General features: G+C 34.6%; 1 protein-coding gene across 1 annotated transcript in view; it reads right to left on the reverse strand.

Moving 5' to 3' along the window:
* The window catches only part of LOC149805395 (nuclear RNA export factor 1-like), a 122,425-nt gene that overhangs the window by 16,674 nt on the left and 83,674 nt on the right, over positions 1-22,077 (reverse strand). The window contains exons 18-22 of the mRNA XM_089949921.1: positions 21,489-21,604; positions 17,733-17,775; positions 13,446-13,518; positions 6,724-6,781; positions 130-296 (exon numbers count right to left, since the gene is read on the reverse strand). Coding sequence (XP_089806047.1) covers positions 130-296; positions 6,724-6,781; positions 13,446-13,518; positions 17,733-17,775; positions 21,489-21,604 — 457 coding nt within the window. The remainder of the gene's footprint in view (positions 1-129; positions 297-6,723; positions 6,782-13,445; positions 13,519-17,732; positions 17,776-21,488; positions 21,605-22,077) is intronic.

Consider the following 22,077-nt stretch of genomic DNA (forward strand, 5'->3'; position numbering starts at 1 on the left):
AAAGGATTTGATGAAAAATATGAAATTCTGTATGATACATTTATTATGATTTCTATACCTACCATGGATTACTAAAAAATACAGGGTACAAAAAATTACAGGGTAATTATATAGAGAGTAACATCTTACTTTGCTGACCACTCTGCATTCATTCCCGAGTCATTAACAAAGCTGAGAGTTATCTTCTGCTTCTCTTCCTGATTCAGGCCAATCTGGGTCCCAAAGGGGTTCGTTACTGGGGACATCTCTGGCACCGGACTAGAGGAGGGGGTAGGTGCTGGATTTTTAAATGATTTCTGAAATATATCTCCAGGTGTTAAATAATGCATCCAATCTGATTTGCCCAAACTTTGCTTTCTTTCTTCCAGGATTTTATTTACATAAACATACATATACACACACACACAGTGGAACCCTGCTACAACGCGATAATTGGGGTCCAAAAAATTGGATCGCGTTGATAGGTTAATAGTGGGGTTGCATTAATGCAGGCTTTTACAGTATCTTACTTTTTTCAGAGAACATTGCATTGGCACATACACGTTTATTCATGTCTAATGTATATTAGAAAAATTAACAGCAAAATTATGTTAAGAAAGATGAAGCACATGTACGGTTTATTACGTTCCAGGGTCTATGAACGGTGTCTGTACAAATTTCATATTGCTAAAATTTTCTCATATTTGTTTCCATGTACCTTTATCTATTGTAAATTCTCAATAATTAACACTTGTACGCCTATTCATTTGAACGACTACAGCAAGAATAATTAACAAACAACACATGCTTTCGGCATGGATAACTTTTACTTCAGATTTTGTGAATATCGAAAGAAACATAAGAAAAATACTTTTATAAAGATTTTTAAGCTGAACGCATGTACAATTTCATATCCTTTCAATTTCCAGCTATAAAAGTGGGCATTATTTACTGGTTAACTGATTGCGTCTAATAACACTGCCAAGCCCAGCAAATATGTTGGCGGCTTTAGTTTTTTTATGTTTATTAAATTGTGAGAATCTTTTCTAAACCACCGCATTGTCTACTGCTTGTTTGTGTATGCAGCTAAAGGAGAAACACATGTCAGCTATTGTTTGAGTAATGACTGTATACAGAATTAATTGAAGACAATCACAAAGATTACTTAATGGCTTTACTCATGGATCAGTAATAAGTAACATTTCCGATAATGTTTATTTTGGCATAACACTTCAAGAACCTGGTGAAATTGTTAAATTTCAGAAGCCATGCCACGATGGTATTATATCTGAATTCATACACGATCTCTTGACCAAAATGATAATAAAATTTTTTATAAACTATTTCACGTACATGTACTTTAAAAAATAATATTTTTCCGGGTACGAGAAAAATACACGTACATGTATTTAAAATTTCAGGAAACATGCCACAATCGTAATATATTCGAATTCATACATGATCTGTTCCCCAAAATGATAATACATTTTTTATATACTATTTTACCTACTCTGAAGGAAAAAAATTTCATGCACGAATGAATATATAAAATTCTGGGAGCCATGCCACAACCGCGTTATATCCGATTTCTTGTTATCGCGGGGTGCATTATAGCGGGGTTGCACTATATATATACACACACACACACACACAGATGAGGGAGAGAGAGATATATATACATGAGAGAGAGATAGAGAGAGAGAGAGAGAGAGAGAGAGAGAGAGAGAGAGAGAAGAAAATAATGTATTTTAATGATATATATCAAATGAATCATTAATGAGGGAGGTAAAATGACTTGAAAAGGAACATTGTGGGGGATTAGGTGAAACTTTGACCCCTCTTTGACACAGCATTAGATTTTGCAATGAGGGTTTTATTTTATGCAAAGGTGGATTTTTTTCCCACTGTGATGATGCCATCAAATAACTGAATGCATCTTCTTTTACTAAGGATTTTCATTATTAATTTTGGAACAGGCCATTACAAATATTAAATTTTGATATGTTTCAAAAGTAGTGACTTGACTATGCAAAATTATAATAAGGCATTGACGTAAAATGTTTCCCTTGTGCAGTCTGTATAGGAACCTGTGACCTAATTAAAATGAATCATAGGATCTGGTGACATCTCGTACAAGCTCGCTTAAGTGAGCTCTGGTAGAAAAATTTGTGTACACTGATGAGGACTCAGATCATACCTTTCATGCTTATTTTAGTGCAACCATGCTTTTATCAGTTATTCATAATGCACCCCACCATATAATTATCACTTATTCACAATGTGCATCACTAAACATTTATCAGTAATCCATAATGCACCCCACCAGACATTTATCAGTTATCCACAGAGGTGGTGTTCTGTAGATATTATGTACTTTTGACAGAGGGACATGTGCAAGGTGAAGTTGTTTGCATTTGCAACTTGTACAATGGAGAGAATGTTGGTATACCTCTATGCTACTTTCATGTACTGTGGATGAAATTTCTTTACATGCTGTAATTGTGAAAATCATACATAATCAGAAGCTGGTATTGTCTAGTCAGGCAATATTCATTTCCCTTTAAGAGTTTAATGTTGTTTTTTCTGAGTTTATCATAATATAAACTGTCTGGTGCCAAATCATGCAGCAAATAATGCCTGAAGGACATTATGTAAGCAGTGCAAGTCAGCAACTGACAGTTTATACCAAGATAAAGTCAGAAAAAACAACATTAAACTCTGATAATTGCAATTCATTATAACTATTTATTTTTTATTGTTATTTTGTTTTGTTTAAAAGATATTTCCTATCAGTTTTAGAGAGTTATTTAAGTGTATGAATTCTTGATGAAGGCATCTGCTATGTAGCTATTTATAGAACAGGGGACTCTCCATCTGCAACATCAAACAAATAATTCTACCACTGGTAGGGGATCTAAAGTTTTGAACACTCCATAGCATGGTCATAATCTTTTATCTAAAGTGGAATAGGCAATCTGAGTAGAAGTTCAATTCAAAGCAAAGGATGTGTTATTTTGTTATACAAATGACTCTTGGGTTTGAGGCTTTCATGAGTTCATTGTGACTTGGCCAAATTATTTTAGTTTTGTTAGTAACCAATTTTCGTTCCTTTTAATCTACTTTTCTGTTCATTAAGTTTAGGCTACCTACAGAGGTTACCTAAAGGTGAAATTAAGACAATTGATAAATGGTTATCCCTTTACCTCTCAGAGTGTATGGTTTTTAGCCCTCCGATACACATGTAGCTAAGTTACCCAGTGCAGTGCACTATAAATAGAACACCTGTTACCTATTCGACTCCATACACATAGGCCTGCCTGTTAACTGTTAAGCAGTGTAGTGTATGTTACGTTTAACAGCAATTTTAACCATTTTACATTTTTGGTACACATCTAATATGTATGGAAAAATTTAAGAGTAAAGTCCAATCATTATAGCTGTGTAATTATTTTTCATGGAAGAATTTTTTTATGTGCTTTAAAATCTTGAGAGAACTTGTTCACCGTCAAGTCAGTGAAGCCGCATGACCAACCGTAGCTGCCATTTCTCTTACTCGAAATTTACATCTTCTTTGTCTGTGTCTACACAACTAAGTCATCTGAATTTGATAATTTATCAAAACTAATTGCTACCTACATCAATATCAGAGTCTTTACCTAAGTTATTAAAGCTTTCATAGTTGTGATTCTAATCATGAAAAGTACTGAACGAAATCCGCGACCTCCATTTTGCAGAGTGGAGAATATGACCCAGTTACTTTAAATAGCAGGTTTCTACCAGAGCATAAACAGCAACCACATGATTTGACGTAATGGTCATTCACAGCAATGAATGAGGTATCTAATAGGGTATTTTTCCCGAAGGTGGGGCCATGAAAACCCGCTAAAAGTGGCCATGTTTACAGCACACGTCAAAAGGCGTTTCTATGCAAATGGAGTAGAGCTGTCTAAAGGCGCTTCCATGTGAATGGAGTAGAGGCGTCCAAAGGCGCTTGCATGAGGTAAAGGGTTATTGTGAAGAAGTTCCAACAGTCCAACAGTGCAAGACATCGAGCATGACAGTTAAAACGGGGGAGAAGCTGGATTTCTACTGCTTCAAACATAACTATCAAGGTTGGCATCTTACATTGTAGGACTGTAAATTAAATTGTTATAATGTTAGTCTTCGAACATCCCCCTCCTCCCAATCCCTATATTCATTTACCTACTGTTTTAAATCATTTGTAATGAGCCGCACTGAAAGTGCTGTACAACAGAGCCCCAATGTTCTACTTGGCATATTTTGAGTTTCACAGCTTTTTTTCTTCAAACCTAATCAAATAAATAATTATAAACATGTTATTTGATTCTGTCAAATCAATTTATTAAAATTTGGAAATAAAATATAAACTCACCATTTTTATGCAGTATTTATATCTTCCGATTTTACATTAGTTACTTTGCACATGACTATATTAATACAAGTATAAAGTAGTTCTCCATACAGTTATACAGAAATAAATGCAACTGGGTCTGATCGCACGGTTATATTCTAACCAATGGAAATCTTCCCTACATTTAGCAACTGATGCAACTGCAATTATATTTTAATAACTGCTAGAGAAAGTGTACTTTACACTAATTCAGACTGAATTTTTTAGCCGTCAATTTGGTTAGATGTGTGCTTAGATCATGTACAATTTCCACAATTGCAATCTCCAAAGATATTTCAGCCATGTTACATTAAATTAACAGAGGTGTGCTAACATTCTCTCCACTGTGCATGCTGCAAATGCAAACAACTTCATCTTACACCTGTCACACTCTCAGAAGTTCATAACATCTGTAGACCAGTCCCATGTGAACCATTAAACATATATCAGCAATCCATAATCCACCCCACTAAACTATACCATTAATTTCCTTGTGAACACTAAGTATAACCAAGAACACAATCATCAAGCCACATCTTCTTTACTTTATAATAATGCACTAATGAATATAATTAGCAGTTATCCATAATGTGCACCAATATATATTTACCTGTTAATCCTAATGCAACCTACAACATATTTATGTTATCCCTAATGTACCCCACCAGACATTATCACTTACCCATAATATGCACCAATATATATTTACCAGTTATCCCTAATGCACCCTACAATACATTTATCAGTTCTCCCTAATGCACCCCATCATATATTATCACTCGTACATAAATTGCACCACTATATATTTATCAGTTATCTATAATGCACACCTCTATACATTAATGCCAATGACTCCATCCTCAAAGTTCTGCCTGCTGAGGACTGGATCAAAATTCTAAAACTACAAGAACACCACAAATCATATTCTAAGGTTTTTTGAAATTTCCATTATAAAACTATATTGTGTAAGTATCCTGTAAGTAAGTATTATGTATGCCTGCATGCCAATAAGCACATACACTCATGTGGAATAATGTAATTTCAACCTTTTCTTGAAAAGTTTAAGGTTAATAAATCAGAGTGGAAAATGGAGATCATTTTCTAACAGGGGCTACCAAATGTGCCTGAATGACTGCATCTAAATCTGCACAATCACCATATGACCTAGGTTGCTCACCTGAAAAACATGTTAACACAGCAAATCCATTTTTTTTATTCAAAGACGAAAGTCAAAACTGCCTAGTCAAACTTGTCTGAACAGTCATCTTTGTACAGCAGTATCCTGGTCTCAGTGATCATTCTAATTCCCCCACCAAAACAAATTACCCAACATCATGAGTATAATGGTGACCTGCTTTGCAGTCAGCAGCCAGGTGTTCCTGATCAAATAATGGTTACTCACTGCTTTAAGCAAAATCTTGTCTGTAAAGACAGGCAAAGTTTCAGAATTTGTAACTAACAATAGCTATGTAAGGCTTCTTTTAATTTCCTATACAACAAAGGCCTCTCAAACAAGCTGTCTCTAATCTCCATAAGTTGATCAAATGGTTAATCCAGATATTGTATGTAGTGTGAACTGATGTTTTTAAGCCTATTATAAAAAGTGGCTCAACATTCAGTTCTCTGTTTCAGTCATATGTAAGCTGTCAATTTGTAATAAAATTCATGTTTTATAATGGTGCATAAATCAAACTGAGACTTTTAAAGATTCAGTGATAACTTAATTTATAGGATGGTTAAAATGAGCAGGATACCGTAATCAAGTGTGGAACATAACTTTGGGAGAGAACATAGTGCACAAAACTAAATCTGCTTAATAACACAATAATAATGATAATAATAATAATAATAATAATATTAATACTTGGTGCATGGTATTGGTTCAAAAACCAACACTAAAAGGTGAACCTGCATACTGAGGTCACCTGTGTATAAAGGTCAGTTAGGTCTTGTCCCATGGGTGACTGGTACTGACAGGACTGACCTGACCATTATAAATGGTTGGACACGCAAGAAATTTGGAATAATTTAAGATATATTAGTTGTATTTTTTATTCAAAGGGAAAATGCAGATGTCAAGAACAAAATATACAATCAATCAGTGTTACTTAGCAATAAAAAAAGCAATGTTTTACCTATAGAACTATTTTACCAGCTTTGTGTCAAGCATGTTCCATAGCTTTATCTCTTGAAAACAAAAATGTTGCACATCTAAGACAAGAAGTAGCACTGTAACAATGTAATTATGACAATTATGAATCTATATGAAAGCACAGATTTACTTTTAATTGTCTCACCTTACATTCACGACAAGTACATGTATGGAATCTTACCTGCACTTGTTCTGGAGAGGCATTGACAATTGTCAGCATGTCATTGGTTATTACCATTCTGAAACACACAATGGCAAGATCAATCAACATATGTCAAAAGCAATAATTGTCAATTAATGAAATAATGTGAATCCCTTTAAATTTGTAAGTAAACATTTCCATGGTTTCTGTGAGCAAAATAGACTATAAATTTCAAGTCACAATGATAAATGACCTAAGGTAATATTCAAAGTTTGTCTCTCCCCAGCCCCCCTCCCAGGTGCTGTATACCATGGTAGAGAACACCTGATTGTGTTAATACCAATGGTATTTAAAGTACTGAGAAACAGGATTCATGAGGTGTTTATGAAAGATGAGGAATATCAAAATTTATTACACTTTAATTTACATGAGAAACATTGCCAACTTGAAAGTTCTGCACTAATGTAATGAATATATTTGATGCTATAATAACAAATTCAATTAAGGTTTACATCCTTCTTTACTTCACAAAGCACCTATTATATACATTTATAATAATGAATACTCAATGGAACATAATGCAATCCAATGAAATCTGAAAATATTTGAGAAACATGAATTTATTCAAGTTCAAGAAATAAAATGAGCCCCTTTTTTTAAGCATGCAAATCCTTGAATAATGTTAGCAGCTGTTGATCCATAAAAATATCCAACATAATTTATGGATCAGACACTACGCTGTGTACTGTTAAACATGGTTACATACTTAATAGAAAAATTGATGTGACAGAAATTACCTTGTCTGATTCAAATATTAGTCATTTGTGCATAACAAAGTTTTCCCCATGTTTTATTTTTCTAATCACAAATATTACTCATTATTTCACACAAAAACACAATGTTATTACTAATTATGTTTCATACAAATAACTTCAAAATAAACAATTAGCACAACAGTCCTGTATATTCAAAGCCTATTGTAACTGCATCCAAGTGATACTTTGTCAGGTATGGAATTAAATAGCCAAATAACACTCATGAAAGTATGTGACCCCCACAGACAGATAAATCTGGGTGGCTCCTTGGGAGTGGCTGGCACAAAGGTACAATGCAAGTTTCCTTTATAATAGAGAACAGCCTTCCCCTGCAATGAGCTTTGAAGACATAAAAGAGCACTACTGATTACTATTCATGCAAATTAACTGCAGCAGTCACATTATGCTTGTTTGAGTCTATATCCATGCAAAAGGATATTGGCGTCTCCATTTATACAGATATCAGCATTTATGCTAGGTACAAGCAATGAAAAACTGACACAATGAACCAGAATTATGCAGCAGAAATTAAGCCTGTTGCTCAGAAATACATGGAAGCAAAGAGGGATATAATCCTTTATAGAGATAAATACATTGTTACTCAATTCAAAAAAAATATCTTCACAAAAATCAAGTACCCACAAGTATTAATTTTTTTAAACATATCATGACATCTTGATACCCATACATCTAAAGTGGTTCACAGTTTATAAATTAGAGTGTATAATTAAACAGTTTACCTCTACCTTCTCTAGTCTAACATAGCCATTGTAAACAGTATCAAATAAGTTTAGATTGATATTGGTCCCTTTTGTAACTAAAGATTTTTGTGGGATCTTTATATATGAACTTTTATTTGAAATTGAAGCTTTTAACTGGCATTAGATAGCCAATATAATGTTGACATTTATGAAACCACCCACCAACCTACCAACCCACCCACATACCTACCTACATGGCATAATGACATAAACAAAGAAAATAGCATTCTCTTCCATGATATCAAAGCAGAAGTACTGTAAAGAGTTGATAAAAGTCAGACAATGTAAACAGCCATTTACCGTAACCAGAAAAATGTGAAATATAGGTCACAGTAACCTTTTCTGGGATATGAAGTTACAAAGAGAGATTATACAGTCATCTAGTTTAATAATTAAAGCATAAAGTATAACAACAACGTAGTGAACCAAAGTCAGTGAAATATAGGTCCCAGTGACCTACTTTTAAGCTCATGATGGAGTAATTATAAAGATGCATCCTGTCATGATTCCGGGTATTACAGAAATACACAGTAGACAAGAGTCCCTCCAAGAAGGGACTCAGTTCAACTATCTGAAAAGAATTTCCAGGAATTCGAGACAAGACAATTGCTTCCTTTGAACTGCTGTTATGGTGAACCATCTTTGTTATTTTTGAAAAGGTTTTTAAATTAGCCTCTGTGGAGGACATACTGAATTTAAGATCAGTACCATTTTCATTAAGGACAAACAAGACATATTTAATGACTTTTCATGAAAATCCTATGCCAATATGATCATTCATTCCAGAGAATTAGTGGCAACATGATTTTCAATAGGTTTATTGTGGCAACCATACTAGATATCTGTTAGGCATCATTTTCATTCAGGACCAACTAGACACTATAAGAAGTCTTTATTAGAAGCCCCTTGTTGATATGACTTTCCTTTTAGGAGAAGCATCAACAAGCTTTGTTGAGATGGCTTCATGGTGGCCATATTTCAGGTAAGATTTGCATTATTTTCATTTAGGACCAGCTATAGATAACACTTAAAGGAGACTAGAAATCAAAATTTTCCTTTTACGTATGTAATTCTCTACAGATTTTAATTCGACTGCAGTGTTTATAAATTAAATATCGTAAGTGGGTAGTGATTATATTGCGTGAAAGATACCACGATTCCGTAAATTGCCGAGTTTTTCTGAGTTTTAATGAGACGACAGATCACGTGGTACCGTGACGCTATACTAGCGAGTCCTCGAATACAAACATAAACATTGGCGAGCGAGGCAGACAGGAGACCACATTTGGGTTGCACATTCAAAAGTTGAATCTGCAGTCTGATATAATAGTTTATGCACTGTACTGGTAAGTACTAAAAGAAATTTGTTCGGCACAGGCCCCGGGCTGGTGACTTAAATAAACTAAAGTCCTGAATGAAATTCCACAAGCCCGGACAGTTCATACCTGTCAACTCTCAAGCCGGGAGAAAAACCTCCCGATTTTAAGGGTATTTCCTCATCTACATCCCGATCTCGTAATATCTCTCAATTTTGCGCAGCGAAGTCCCGATTATTACATTATGTCTGTCAATTTTCATTTGTCAGAAGAAAAAACCCAACCCCAAACCATTTTTAAATATAACGTATGCAATCCACAGTCTAAACTGCCACACTGCTGACATCGTAGCGATATGACTGAAAAATTGTTAAAGCTACGGTTAAAAATTCAAATCACACGCACACACGTCTAAACCCGGCACTGGACGAAATAATTAATATCATACAACAGTTTTTTTCTTCTTTTTTTCTTCTTCAGTAAATAGAACGTGAAGATTAAACATTATTCAAGTAAATTTCAGATTTTTTAAACAACTACAACAGTACTATAGTAAAAAAGAAATAATTAAAAGAATAAAATTGTCACCAATTAGCTTAAATGAATGATCACGTTGAAATTTTCTCTGCAAACAAAATCGCATCTCCATTTCCGCCAAAGAAACTCGGCCAGTTAACACCTGACATTCCTCTACCGTATATGAAAAGTTTAATTACCACGATTAAATTACAAGGAATAAAACAAAATATACCATGCAGTATATGTGGCCCTAAAGAACTAATTCTGAATAAATATTTTATTCAGCAAACAGTGTTACATGCGTTAAGACTTAAACCTAAGGAAATAAGGTGTTGCATAAAACTTGAGAAAAACAGTTGCCACATGTACGGTAACTTGTGACTGCAGATTTGAACTGTTAAAATGAAGTCCATGGCATCGTAAGTAACAACAAAATAGGCATCGTTTATTTGGTAATCAATTGCTGGTGCTTACACATACACACACTGTCGAACATGGTTTCTTTGAAGTATGTCCGAAGGGCAGTCCTTTTCATAAGATCAATGTAAGGATAAGGATTCTGTTCATTAGTCACACCGGCTTTATTGTTTGCGTACTTAAATCAAAACTTCAGCTATTTTGCAATTTAGCCAGAATTGACCAGAATATGCAAAAGGGGCTTGTCATGTGGGAATAATAAGGCGTATCACAGCGAGAAAAGGCACGTCAAATGGGCGGTCGCACATTGGGGCAAGGGGGGGGGGTCAATAGTCCCTCCCCCATTCTATTGTCAGACAGTTAATGTGAAACTTTGACCCTTTTTTTTAATCGCTCCTTTTTAAACTGCCCAAGGAATAGTTTTATATCAGTTCCAATTAATACAGATTACAATTTATGCATACTACATGTATACAATGCATTTTTTTTTTAAATTTAATTTTTATAAGATTACTGAAAATTGTGTTTTCTTGAAATACGACAGGTTTAGAATCTTATTTTTAGCAAAGCTTCCATTTGATTAAAATCTAAATTTGACCTACGACAGTGGTGATTTGATTTAGATTGTGCCGTGTTAAGGCATGTATGTCAACATCTTGAAAATACATTTACTCATTTCACCAGCACGATCAAAGTTTCCTCAGACAAACAATTTTTGTTTCGACAAGCCTGACAGGCACCTCACTTTGAATACAGGATGGGCCGGAACTAAAACCAGAAGGGGCCCAGGGTGTCGGGCTATCAGATTTGTTTTTAGCACTGCTGTTTTATATAAAAGATATGTGGATTGATTGTTGCATTTTGTGGTCACTTACTCGTCCTTCTGCCTATTTTCGTAACTCACACGTTTAACTCTTTTCCCAGGATTTAAAATGTCCAAAGGTATGTCTGAAACAGCGCCAACTTTTAGTCTAGGCCTAGCATTTGCGTATCTTTGAGCTGCTATTTTTTCATGATCCCTCTTGTAACATTCCTTTGAGAAATGTAACGAGCACATAGTGCTGTATGGTGTTGCTTTGAAATCGACTCGTTTGTAATAATGTACCCATTCTTTCATGATGCCTTTATCTTTCGGAAAAGAAAAAAAAAATATGTCCACAGGTTTTTCTTAATGTTCTATTACACCCGTAAGCAACGCAAAACGGTATTGTCTTTTACTCTGGCAACTCCCACTTGGGCTGCTGGAGTCGCTACTATGATGTCACATCCCGAAAGTAACCGAATAGGCGCGGAAATTTTGCATAAGAGGTCACGGAAATTCAGCTCCTAGAAGATAGGCCAATATTTAAATATTGGCATTACAGTCGCAGATGATACTTCAGAATAAGGTTTTCTGCTATAGTACTTTTATTATTATTCTATATTTCCATTGGTTTCTGGTCTCCTTTAATCTACTGATGAAAACCCTATGTTGATATAACTTTTTATTTAAGATGAGTAGCTATAAAACAATTTTCAAGATAGCTTCCATGGTGGCCATAAATCGAGGTAAAGATCAGCACCAGTTTCACCTAGGACCAAAATGAGATCACATATTATCTATTGAGGGAAAACCCTATGTGGATACAACTTTCCATTTAAGATGGGTAGCAATAACAAGATTTTCAAGATGGCTCCATGGTGGTCATACTGGATGTCTGATCAGCATCATTTTCATCTGGAACTAGCAAGACATATGAAGTGAAAACCCGTTGGTTGATATGACTTAGCAGCAATAACAAGATTTCCATATTGGATGTCAGATTTGCACGATTTTAATTTAAGACCACCTAAACAACTTAATACAAAATCTACCACTGAAACCCCAACACTGATATGATTTTACACTCTGGTTGAGTACTGATAGTAAGATCTTCAAGAAGGCTACCATGGTGGCCATATTTGATATCTGATCAGCACCATTTTCATTTAGAACCAACCAGACATCACCGTAAATCTTTTTGTGAAATTCATATGTTGATATCACCATCCATTCTGAAGAAGCAGTGATAAGATATAGGTGGCAGTGATCTACTTCTGTGATGAGGGAATCTAGCACAGAAATTGCAGAAATGATGGCTCTTTGTGTAGTTTCAGTGGAATTACTATCATGGATACAATGTGACTGGTTGGTGAGTACAAATACTCAACACAAGTACTTGACATATTTACATTATTCAGTTTACAGTTTTTAAAATCGTGTTTTTGTACTAATTCATAGCTGTCTGCAGAAAGAAATGTTAAAATAAATACTTATGTGTTTTTGGTATTTCTCATTAAATTGAAAAACACAGGCACTTTGCATTCCCACTAAAGAATACAGACATAATATTTTCTTAATTTTACTGGTCTCTCTATTTCATCATATGTTATATAACATGATGGCACCTTGACTACTGCTGTAACGAAGTTTGTTAGGTTTCACTGTATTTATTCAGGATGAAAAAAATGAAACTAAACTTAAAACTTAACCAAGAATATACAACAATGTTCACATATGTATAGTGTTTGCCCCCTCAGTCTCCTCCCCTGGGGGATGGTGCTGATGCTGACACAGATGCCAGGGGAAGTACAATAAATTACTTCTACTTGCTACAGGTTAGTTAAACATGATGTTGATAACAGGCTAAACATCAGATACCATTCATTTAACTCAAGACCAAGACAAAAATAATACACGATTTCGTTACCTTCATTCTGAAATTCTATCTTGTTTAATTTTTTCCTTATAATGTCAACTGATCTGCAAACTTTGCATCAATCTTACAAGAGTCTCAATTTAATCAAACATACCAACTGCTAAATTAGAGAATTTGCATCTTTTTTAATGTGTGTACATGTGTGTGTTTGTGTGTGTGTGTATGTGAAAGAGAGAGAGAGAGTCTATTCTTTACCCTTGTCCATAAGGCACTGTTAGAAATGACCTAGTGAACCATCGGATTTGTGGTCTGTCTGCTTTACCCTCACCTACAAAATTAAAGAGTTATGATACAAGCCTGACATATACCATTAATTTCCTTGTGAACACTAAGTATAACTAGGAACACAATCATGAAGACACATCTTCTTAACTTTCTAGTAATTACATTAACCTTCTTAGTTTTAAAAGTATAACCACCTACCTCATCACCAAAACAATAACTGCCACAGATGTGATGCCTGTTTATGGCTTGAATAAACAATTACATAATATTAAGAAACTGTGAAAGACTGATTCCCAAAGACTGATATGAAACAGGAATGACTACTTTGTTTACAAAGGACATATTTATATACACATCCCTACATGACCTAGATAGTAGCCATTTTAATGGAAAAATTCTCTCATTCATAAACAAGGTCATTCCTTCGACTTAAATTTTTAGTATATATGTTGTTTATAAATGATCGTTATCTTAAAGAACACAATAAATTCATGAACAAATGCTGAGCGCACAATATAGATATACATGACACATTCAACATCTGCAATATTAAAATCTATTTTGAAAACTGTATGCATGTGTTAATTTAAACAAGAACATACCCTTGGGTCACTTGTGTAATGACATGAGATCTGATGATATACTGTTGAGATGAAAGAGATTTATATGTTATCAGTTTGTCATAGTGATCATCATCCAACTATCTGGTTCCCAGATTTAAATTTTTTTCGATAATTAGAAATTGGACTCCAATAATTTTGTTTTTGTTCAAAACAACAACAAAAAACCCTTCGAGCTGGAATGTAAATTAATGAATGTTTCACCTGTGCTTGAAAACTGGTGACTGAATAGTCAACCTTCAGGCTGTGAAACTGCTTTGATTACCCTAACTATCAATTGGATTAACCAAGGGAGCCGTCAAAAGGCTGCAATAAAAACAGCTGACATGCTGCACAATTTGTAATCAAACAGATCCCCAAACAAGCGACCCATAAGCTTGTTAAAGATAATGATAAAAGAAAAACAACTTTTTATACTGAGACAGTTGTCAGAATTCATTTCTGAATCTCGTTAATAACTGTAAAATCAATGGCCATCATAGTCTAAGATGTCATCTGATGAAAACTCTGTGTCAACTGAACTTTCCATTCAGGAAGATTAGTGACAAAAAGATTACTGAAGATGGCACCATTTTTATTCTTGCCCAACAAGATAAACTCCATATTGATATGACCTTTGATTTAGGATGAGTTGCAATAGCAAGATTTTCAAGATGGCTGCCATGCTGGCATGCCAGATGTCAGATCAGCATCATTTCTGTTTAGTACTAACTAGCCATCATAAAAAGTCCTCTAGTGAAAATGAAATGTCATACGACTTTCCAACTAGGTGGAGAAGTGACAAGATTTTCATATCGGCCACTGTTGCAGCCATACTGGATATCATATCAGCATAGTATTCATTAAGCACTAACAAAACAACTTAAGTCTTTAGCACAAATCTCAGTTGATATGACTAGTCATTTAGGGGATGTAGCAACAAGATTTTCAAGATGGTCATTGTGGTGGCAATACTGGATATCTGAGCTGAACCATTTTCATTTAACACCTGCCAGACATAATAAGAAGTCCTCTTGTGAAACTCCCATGTAAACATAATTTTCCATCCAGGAAGAGTAACTATAAAAAGATTTTCAAGATGGCTGCTGTGGCGGTCATACTGAATATCAGATTGGTACCCATCTAAGGACCAACTAGACATCATAAGTCTTTTAGTGAAAACCCAATGCTGATGAGACCATCCACTCAGCAGAAGGAAAAACTAAAAAAGATACTGAAGATGTCTGCTGTGATGGCCATATAGACCATTCTCAGAATGTATTCATGTGACCCTGGGTCATCGAATCCAATATGAGGCTTAAGCTATGTACCAGTTTTATTTTACCTCACAGCCATGGCTGCTACAATTGATACTGGCAAAGGAAAAAATGTTGACGAATATTGTTCTGTTCCGTTGTGCAATGGTAATGCTACAATTCACATAGATTCAAGCTTCCACCATATTCCATCAGTGAAGAAGATGGAGATTTGTAGAAAATAGATTGTTGCACTATGTTGTGATGAGGGGCCGAATTTAAGGTAAAAAACTGGATGATTGTTGGTGTGTTTGTATTTTCTTGCAACTGAATGATGTAATAAAGAGAAATCCAAACACAAAATAGGTTCTGTCAATGAAGCAAATGAGTGTATCTATGTGTGTTTTATAATGGTAGATTTCTAAAAATATTACCCCTAGTCCCAGTCCACAAAACGGGGTCATCGAAAACTGGGCGTATCTCCATGTAGCGCATTTATATCAGAGATTATGAATAAATGTATGAGTAGTAGTTACAGAAAAAATGAACTTTATTATCTCATGGAAAAAATAAATAGAAACAGTAGAATGAAAATGACCACGATAGAGAAGAGAGATAGCACCAGTACAATGAAAATGATGGGGACAAGTTGAATGAAATTACAAGAGAGAGAGAGAGAGAGAGAGAGAGAGAGAGAGAGAGAGAGAGAGAGAGATCATGATTGGATAAGAATTAATGAAACTGTTGATAAAAAAATTGATGTGTGTAAACATAAGGAAAAATGCACACTTAAATCACAGGCCATTAAAATTCTATCACTGTAGTAAGTTAATGTCAGAGAATCTCCCCAAAAGGGAAGCAAATATAGATATGATTTTTTTCTCCCCTTTTTTCTTGCATATTCTGGCATTTTTATTTATAGTGATATAATTTCAGTGGCCTGTGCTGAAATAATTGTTTGTATTTTTGACAACTAATTATTGAATTAACATGGTTTATTTTTTTTCTTGTGTTAGATTATCACAAATACAGTTGACTGTTCTAGACACTTTAAGCAACAGGACTATAGATCGACACCCAACAGACGATGCTTAAAACCTGATGCTATTCCATCAATCTTTACTTGGATCTGCCCAGCTTAGCCTCGTTTTCACGATACATTAATATTCATGGTTCTCTCATTAAGAATGGTCTATTGCAACATTTTCATTTCAGACCACCTAGACCTTGGAAAGAATGTATGTGTGTAAAGTTTCATGGCAATCCTTGTCAATTTTTGGAGAAGCAGTGATAACAAACTTGTGCCAATGGTCTGACATATGTCAGCCAACAGAAGATAGATAATGGCTGACTGACAACAGGCCATCCCATAAGATCGTCTGGCCTAAAAATAACTCTACCCAACATGCCTGACATATGTATCAAACATGGTAGAAATACCTTCATTGAATTGAGAGCCAGGCTTCAGAAATGAGATAAAAAGGCACTAATGTTTTAGCACTAGTTTCTATTGCAACATAAGAAATATTACAAATTGAAATTCTCACAGGCAAAAAAAAACATAAGACCTCGGCTGATGTGTGAAACCAAATCTGGATGAAATACCTTGAAAAATTTGAGAGTTAAACACCATAAGTAACGTTTACAGATGAATCATGAAACAAACATCACCATTGCTACATCTCCATATTTAAGAGAGAGAGAGAGAGAGAGAGAGAGAGAGAGAGAGAGAGAGAGAGAGAGAGAGAGAATGGTGATGTACAGCTTGCTGAAAATCATCCATATTCATGTCTATATAAAGTCCCACACCAAATCAAGTTCAAATACAATTCACATAAAAGCACAGCAATAGCTATGTAATACCTATGGCCAAGATGATTAACAAAAAAAAAAGAATTTTGCAGAAGATGAGAATTAATATTATACAAACCTACTGGGTTTGAACTTTCAGTACTTAAATCAGTGTCTAGTAATTTCCAACATTATACTAATAATGTCATAACTGTTTCCCAGGGAACAGAAAAAAAATATTGAAAACCATAATTGTTAACTAGCAAAAGGAAACCCAATGTCATTTGGTTGACATGTGTACGAATTTGGTTCAAATATCTCCAATGGTTCAAGAGTTATTCTAAGGAAACAGAACTGTTAGCTATTCCGAGTCAGCACATAAAATATATTAACCCAGAAAATTCTCAACAGCAAATGGCACCTCTGTACATTGTGATTGACGCGTGTACTAAGTTTAGCTGAAATGCCACCAACTATTCATGAGTTATGATACAGTAACAAAAATGTAGACAGACAGACATGACAAGTACCAAAATACCCTTGTATTACATAGGTGGAGTGGGGGAAGCATAGGGAGAATAAACTGTCTCCTCCTTTCCCCAGATACCTACCTTCTTTAAACATGCCACAAACTGTAAAACTCAGTAAAGATGCCTGAAAAGAATAAAATAGCTACAATAAACTTGTGTGAAAATAACACATAATGATATCTAACTAATGTATGCCATCAGGGATACATTTCTAATGCTGCCTTGTACTGGACTAAAAAACTAATTTTCTTAACCTTTTCATCGCAGATAGATGACTTATAACAAGGCAGACTGTAAAAACCCTGGATCATCTATAGCCATATTTCCACAAACTATCAAGGACTTTATGCCATGATACTTCCTGAAAGTCTGTCTGTTCAAGATCTATTCAGCAGTTTTGGATAAGTCATTGAAAGGTTTTTCTATTTTTTGAAAGAAGAGCCATATTTTATAGCAGATCAGCAAATTGTTCATATATCTGAAAGGTTGGAATTCGATCTAATTCTGTTCTAACTTTACAAGGTCATTTTTAAAGGTTTCTAATTTTAGCAGCAATGGCCATATTTGATGGCAGATGAGGTTCATTTGTACATACATTAAATACTTTTACTGCCCAATGCTCTGTGCCAAGTTTTGGTTGAAATTGGTCAGGGTATTTATTTTTTTAGAGTAAATTGAAAAAAGTAATTGTGGATGGAAAACAAGATTTCAAATTTTTGGCACCTGTGACCTTATTTGATGCCAGATCAATATCGTTTGTACAAACTTGAAGGGTATTTGAAACATTTCTATTTTAAGTAGTGGTGATGGCAGATAAGCATCAAATGACATCTGATATGTAAACTAGAAATGATACATGGACCAAGGATGCCCCACCACATTAGCTGAAAAGATATAACTGTTACCAAATTTAGCCTAGCTTCTCTGAAAAAGTTTTAATAAAAGAATTTAAATTTGGCTCCAATGGAGGCAATACTGTTGCTAGGGAAGCCATCATGGACATAATTTTTGCAAAGGATGTCATGTGTAACTTTCCAACTGTCTGACCTAACTTGGCTCGGCTGTTCTAGAGAAGTCCAACATACGTTTTACAACTGATTGCTATTTTATCCTGATCATTTCAAAGAAGCCAACACAGACAAGATTCTGCATACTGCATGTTATAAGAAATATTCCAAACAAAGTTGATAAAAACCATCTTGGTCATCCTGGAGAAGAAGCTGGTAAACAATTTCCATCTGATTGATGGAGGCCAAGCTACTGCTGACAAAATTTAATTAGAATAAGTTGGTAGGGACAGTTCTTCCAAGTCTATGTGAAATATGCTCTGCCATTCTGGAGAAACAAAAAAAAGAGTACAATGAATGGCACATTAGATGCCCACTTAACATTCTAAACTTAATGTGCAGAAACCATTATTTTTTTATATCAGACTTGACATGACCATGACTGTTGACCTTCAGACCCCAAATCTTCTCTATTACCCTAAGTGCACAACTATCCACAAAGTTTTTACCCTAAGTGCACAACCATCCACAAAGTTTGGTCAAGGAAATTTTCTCTGTGGCACAATGATTCTGACCTTTGACTTTAAGATCCCAAAATCAATAGGCTTCTCCCATACTTTAACTACAAGACCTTCACAAACTTTGTTCAAGATATCATCTCTAGAACTAAACTTGTGTGAAAAACACTTTTCTTCTTTCCGTTACATAACTACTGAACGCTAAAGAATGAGGGAAACGATCAGACCCTAATGAACAAGCTTAATACATGCTCCATTTAAGTGGTCATATTTGAGTATTAATGAGTAAAACTTGTGTGAATTCGCCAAGACAAGTTTGTATCTGTAGTTTCAAGACCTTCAACTACTGTATATGTACCAAAATTAATGCATCTTACAAAGCCCACATAATAACCCAACCTTTATTCATTAGGTCCAATTCTTAAGGCAACAAACACTGTTTAGTAATCAATCTATTTGGTTTTAATTAGCTTTATTAACATGTAATGCTGGATATACATTTTCAATCTTTGTTTTATTTAATAATGTCTATGTTACTGTGTAAAATACAGTGTAATGATAGACAATGCCAGGTACTTACTCATTTAAGTTTCTTAACTAGTGACACCTCTGTACTTGCTAAAAAGAGTGTCTGAGTTTTGAATTCAAGGTAACAACTAGCATGTGCAAAGACCAAACCATATGGGGCATAACTACGGGAAGTGTCTACACACTTATTGATAAAGGGTAATCTTCTTTGGTGGGAGTGAAGACGATATTCTTCTTGCAGAGAAAACAGCACAGCATGGTAAAAGCTCATTCCTGTGATTTAAACTAAATGGAGTTTATATGGATATAAATATTGTCAATATTTAAAAACAAATTATGTACCTTTCAAACTGAAGGAGTAGGGAATGTATTTTTATAATTTCAATTGACTGTTTTATTACTGTTTTCTTTCTGACAAAAACTTAAGCTTAATGGGGGCAGTATATTAATTTAAGCAATATGACCTAAGGCAGAAATCTCTCGCACTAAGGGTCATATTTTATTCTGATCATGAGGTGTAAGAAGAAAATGTTTGATGAAATATCTATTTCTGTGTTACAGTTATTCAGTTTTGAACTTGTCTATTCCAAATACACACATATATAAGCAAATTCAAACAACATATTGTACTGGTGCATGCTGATTTAGCACAATTATTTCTGATGCACTTGAATTTAATATTGACAATCCCGTAGAAATGTTGGAGTCCTTCCCAATTTCAAGTCCTTTATTTTTTCGTGATGATCTCTTCCCCAAAATGATAATTATCCTTTTTACACATTTTTCAAACTTTAATAAAAATACATACAGCTTGCAAAATAAGTTAAATGAAAACACTGACCATCTGGAATCATTATCCCTTGTATTTCTAAAATAGTATTGAATACTGACCTATCATGATAAACAAAAAAGAACAGGAGCCCCTGCTGTTGCCATATGGCAATTAATTGAAGTGAGATGAAAATCAGAAAGAACACAAATGATAAATTGTCAGGAGGAGTTGCATTTTACTATGTCAATTCCGAAAGTTTCTGACTTGATTCTAAGATGTACCAGAGTCATGCCTAAGTACTATACTATTTGAAGCAGCACTAATGATACCATTCATGCAGAAGGAGTTGCAATAACATGATTTTTTTAGATGGCCACTATGGACGTCAGATGATTACTATTTTCATTCATAACCATACTGCTGTTTGTTTTTCTGAAAAGCTAATGCTAATGTAACCATTTCTTCAGAAGAAGCCATATAAAGACTTTCAGGATTGCCATCAAGGCCATTGGATCAGCATCATATTAACATTGGAATAACTATATATTATAAGAAAGACAAAGCTTTTTCTTGTGAAAACCTAATGTCAATATGAAAACACCTTCAAGATCAATAGTGATAATATTTTCAACATAGCCACCATAAACAACATGTTGGAAGTCCGATCAGCACTATTTTCATTTAGGACCAATTAGATATAGAAAACCCAGTGTCTATACGAATATCTGGCCACAACAGGATTTTCAATACACCATCCCTTCACCTCCAAATCTGGGGGACACACAACATTTTAGAGAATGAAACAGCAGTCCAGGAGTAGTGATGCAAAACAACTGCTTATGGATACCAGACTGATACTGATGTAGGACTTCCACATAAGCTCATCTGGTTTTTGATCAGTAGTGATAAAAAGCAAATGCTGACTAATACAAATAAAGTTAATGAGTAGAGACAAGTCTTTAAAATGAAAATAGAGGACCCAAAATCAAATTCTTCAAAATATAAGACTTACTGAGACAAAACCAACATCCACTACAAAAGAACTGGAATCATGTGTTGTTTTGGGCAACAGGCACAACTGGGATATGACGGGTAGGCGGCCATACTTCAGTAGTTTGTTCTTCCGACCTGTTAGAGAAAAACAGCTTTGCGGGTTACAAGTAATTTTCTAATGATAAATAAAAGCGTTTCTATTTAGATTTGTCCATAATGTTACACCATGTTTTAAATTTTTTGTGACACAGCTTACTCATTACTGCATCCATCTCTAACTTGTATTTTTTTTGGTTTTAATCTTGAGATGCTGACATTTTATTAGAAAATAAAAAAGATTAACATTCCCATGGTCAATGAAAGTGGAAAGCATTTTCTGATGACAACCCCCTTCCAAAACCCCTGTATAACTTTATCTACTAATGAACTGACTTAAGCATATAACAAAGAAAACAAGACAAGAACATCATGAATGGTGCAAATATCAGGTCAAGACTAATGTCAGCACAAATAAACTGCATACACCATGCAACATAACTAATGGTATAACAGGTACAAATAAAATGAAGGAAGATGAAACTAGTGATAAAATTCTCTGACTAATACAA

Source organism: Sinohyriopsis cumingii, chromosome 2 (assembly GCF_028554795.1).
Source record: "Sinohyriopsis cumingii isolate HCF-2022 chromosome 2, ASM2855479v2, whole genome shotgun sequence".
Lineage (NCBI taxonomy): Eukaryota > Metazoa > Mollusca > Bivalvia > Unionida > Unionidae > Sinohyriopsis > Sinohyriopsis cumingii.